Source organism: Sciurus carolinensis, chromosome X, assembly GCF_902686445.1.
Source record: "Sciurus carolinensis chromosome X, mSciCar1.2, whole genome shotgun sequence".
NCBI lineage: Eukaryota > Metazoa > Chordata > Mammalia > Rodentia > Sciuridae > Sciurus > Sciurus carolinensis.
The window spans coordinates 54,942,337-54,946,454 of record NC_062232.1 but is presented as its reverse complement, the minus strand read 5'-3'; the positions used below and the strand labels follow the sequence as shown (position 1 = coordinate 54,946,454).

The 4,118-nt window shown below is 58.9% G+C and overlaps 1 protein-coding gene across 1 annotated transcript; it reads right to left on the bottom strand.

Moving 5' to 3' along the window:
- Positions 1-207: 207 nt before the first annotated feature.
- On the bottom strand, positions 208-3,837 carry LOC124971492 (uncharacterized protein CXorf49 homolog). Its single transcript, XM_047535246.1, has 7 exons — positions 2,557-3,837; positions 2,303-2,458; positions 1,840-1,996; positions 1,381-1,457; positions 1,062-1,107; positions 392-436; positions 208-291 (listed from the first exon to the last, which is right to left on the bottom strand). Exons 1-7 carry the CDS (start codon positions 3,835-3,837, stop codon positions 287-289), a joined length of 1,767 nt encoding a protein of 588 aa, XP_047391202.1. The 3' UTR covers positions 208-286.
- Positions 3,838-4,118: the final 281 nt, after the last annotated feature.

Genomic DNA, 4,118 nt, shown 5'->3' with positions numbered 1-4,118 from the left:
CTCTGCCACCACTTCCAGGAAAAGATTATGTGTGGGCCATTCAAGACTGCTGAAAATTTAGGATGAAAACACGGAAAAAGAGGGAACTTAGCACACTCAAACTCCCATGATCACTAGGGATCTCAGAAAACCACATGTACGTGCAGCACAAGATATGTGCAAGAAACCTGCACTTCATCACTAGCTGAAGAAAAACCAGAAGGAATGAGCTTGGCTGCTGCTCCTGGGCTCCACGTGCTTGTAGAGACAGCACAGGCTCTGCTTGCCTTGTCTGAAGATGCTGGGTTCAACCTGTCAAGCAGAGCACAGTCAGGGAATGGCCCTGACCAGGGCCAGCCCAGAGCCCTCCCAGACAGCCGGGACTGTGGGAAAGGGGTACAATAAACCTTACGCTCACTTCCAAGGGCCTGGAACTTATCCGCAAGGGACTGCATGACTGCTGAAAGAGAGGCATAAATGGGCACTCCAGAAACAAGGGTGCAGGACGCAGTCCCCCTGCCCCCCTCCCCACTGCCCTGTCAGAAAGCATCATCCCTGCAGCCTGACACACCTCCAGCCCCTGTCCAAACAGCCCTGAAACCGATTCACTCGCCTACCACTGGAACTCAACGTGGAAATGTCTTCTACAAGGGAACAACGTGTACTAGTAGTGTGTGGATGCTGGGCCATGGCAGAACCGCCGTCGAGAAATGTGTCAAAAACAAACAGGCAAGCAAGCACACACGACAACAAACACGCAACAAGTCACAGCCATCAGCCCTTAAAGGGAAAATAAAGGAAGTTTCTGTAAAAGTCCTGAGGAGGAGGCTTCTGGGACTCAATGGCAGAGTCCATGCAGTTCAGACAGTGCACTGCTCTTTGTTCACAGCCCCAGCCGTCAATACACAGAAGGCTCCTGGGCCAGCCGCAGGAAAGTCCCTCCACATGGTACTGACTGCATCTGCAGGCCCACCCCGCCCCAAGCACCTGCACCCCAGACACCTAGGTCTGCCTCTGCTCTACTCTGCTCGGCCCCACACAGCCCTGCTCCCACCCCTGCCCCAGTCCAGGGCTCCTCATACCTAGTTGCTCTTTGAGGTCATCTCTCTCTTTCTGTAGAACCACACACTAAGCCAACACACACCGGAGAAAGAAATATGAGGAGTAATATTCTGGCCACCTCCTTCCTCATCCTCCCACTCGCTCCCCACTCCCCATGTCCCCCCCATATCCCAGAACCAGGTGGCAACACAGGCAGAGAGAATCCTCAGTGGAAAGGAGGAGCCCCCCTCCCCGCTCTGACGTGTGGGATGTGAGCCTGCACCTAAGTCAGCTTAACCTGGACACAGAGCCCACCATCTAGCTGGGGCTGGCATTTCTAGGAGCCAGAGAAAGCAGTACCCGGGGACAGCCCTGTGCTCCAGGTGCTTGCTGCTGCCTCTCTGGAAACAGGTGATGAATGGCTGGTTCCTGGTCACCTGAAAGAGAACACAAAATCCAGCTCCCCAGCCAAGGAGTCAAGTGGAGAGGGCCTGGCTGGGTCTCAAGTGAGGCAGCATCCCCCTCTGTGGGCAGCAAGTTGCAACTGCTCTGCTCCGCAGCTCCACCCGTCTCTCTGGGCCTGCCTTCCCTGCTGCCCAGTGTCAGCCCCAGCTGTCACTGTGGACCCCTAGCACTGTGGCTCTGGGTTGGACACTAGCAGAGCTGCAGTCACAGCCAGCCCCTGGGAGGAGTTGCATGGCTGAACAGGGCTCAACAGGAAAAGGCCTTGCTCTGCCAAAAGGCAGGGACTGGCAGCAAGCGTCAGCCAGTTTCCCCTCCCACACCCACGCCCCCTGCTGTCAAACACACAAGACTCACCAGTAGGGGCAGGGCCTCTTGGAGTGAGGCCTCCCTGGCTCAGCTCCAAGAGCTGGGAGCTTCCTGCAGGTTGGGGGATGTTGGTGCTGGGGTCACCACTACCAAACTCTCCACGATGCATGCCAAGACCAGGTGACCCTGGCCTCTGTGTTGGAAGCTGACACAAAAATATCTCACTGGGTCAGGTTAACAGGCATGCTTGTTGAGGGTGATGATGTGTGTATAGGGGCTGGGGTGTGGTGGGGGAGTTCAAATGGTCCCATCGTCAGCAGTGTCTCCCTCAATCAGCCCCAAGCCCGGAGGTAGAGCTGAGTCAGGGAGGAGCATGGGAGCATTGAGAAAGGTCAGGCACCTCTGGGGGAAGAGCTGGGAGGGAGGAAACTGGAGGCAGATGGGACTAAGCACCAATCCATGCAGCCCAAACTGTAAGTGGGGGTGGAGCTGACCGAGGCAGCAGCCATACCTTCTTCCCGTCCCAGCCCCTGTCTGGGAAGGAGGCAGGAAATGCACAAGGTGTGACCAAGGAGTCGCCCTTACCAGGTATTTTCTTGATGTCTGCCCCGACCTCAGAGACCCCGAATATGGCATCCCCATGACAGTGGGCTCCCATGGACAACCCCTGAGCAAGGGGCCCAGGGAGCAAGGGCAAAGAAGTGTGGCCTGCTAGAGGAGAAGAGCAGAGTGACAGGAGGAGGAAGACGAGGAAGGCCTACTCACTTGGGCCAGAGGGACTGCATCTCTACTTGGGTCATAATCTTCCCTGGCAACAGGCTGGAACTCCTGTGTCTTCTGGGCCATAGACCTCTTCCCAGTGCCACTGTGTTTGGACTTTTTGGTCCCCAGGGGCAGCAAGGAATACCTTTTGAACCTCCCAAGCAGTGGAACCCCCAAGATTGTGGGGAACGTGGCCGGTTCCAGGGGAGTCGACTTCAGTCTCTGCCCCCATGAAGGGAAGGCCCTGCCCAGGCTAACTTTTGAGCCATCCTCCAGGGATTTCTTCTCCTGGAAGACCTTCTTCTTAGGAGTGGTCCTGGGCAGGGCCCCAGAAACAACAGCAGCAGCAGCAGCAGGAGCTCCTGGGAAGCTGGGCCTGCTCCCTCCCTTGCTCCAGAGCATGCTTTGCATTTTCCTGGAGGAGCCAGCTTCCAGCTCTGTTGAGGCTGAGTTGAGTCCTCTGGGAGTGGAGGTGGGCAGAGGGCAAGGCATGTGAAGGAAAATCTCCCTGCTACGAACACTCACACTCGAGTGTCCAGTGGGGTCTCTGGGTTCCCTGGGTCTGCTGGACCTGGCCTGGCCTCCTCCTTTGGGGCAAATGCTCACCCTCATCAGCTGTATCTCACTGGGCTCATCTGAAGACTCAGAGTCGGAAGAGGGCCGCTGGCCTTCCCCGCTGCCCGTCATCCTACTTTTGGTGCATCTCTTGGCCTTCCCCCAGGCCCAGCCCCCCTTGGGCCCACTGGGGTGGCTCAGAGGGGTGGCAGAGGCTTGCTGCGCTTCCACGGAGCTGGGGGCCAGCGCGCCTCTCGCGCTGAAGCCTGCCTCTGCGTCCACCCAAATGGCAGACAGTTCGGTGGCGAAGCTTTCCGGGGACGGGTATCTGCGGGTGCCCCGGGGCTCCCATCCCATCAGCTCCTGCACGATGGCCGCAGACTCCAGAGTGAGGTGGGGCACCAAGTCCAGAGCATCGCCCTTCTCGTCAGCAGAGGAGCCAGGTCTGCCTTGGCGGCCCCTAAACACCGCCCCTCCCTCCTCTTCCTCATCCCACGGGGCCTCCAACTCCAGCTCATAGGCCTTGGGGTCTGGGCGGCCGCCCTCGCCCTCCCCGCTCCGCGGCGGCCCCAACTCAAGGCCCTGGCCCCTGGCCCGACCCCGGCCCCGGCTCCGGCCCTGACCCCGACCCCTTGGGACCCCAGGACCTTCAGAACAGACGCCTGCGGGCTTTCCACCCTCCTGGCTAAAACTGTCCCCATGAACAGAAGCCTCGTCGGCGGAACTCATGTCGCCAGTCTGATCAGCCAGGTTTGAGGAGAGATGGTCACCAGAGCCACGGCGGGAGCAGTTAGGCTTTCCGGAAGTCCGTCACCACAGGTGACGCACGCGACCGCCTCAAATACTGCTCGGCTTCCCGCGCCTTGGATACCCACGCTCAGCCTTCTCATTGGTCCGGCCCCGGCCAACCAGAGCGTTGTTTGTTGGCTCGTCCCTCTGGACCCTCGCCAATAGGGGCGAGGGCGCTTGGACTGCTGAGGAGCCCACGTTGGACAGCTTCTTGACAAGCC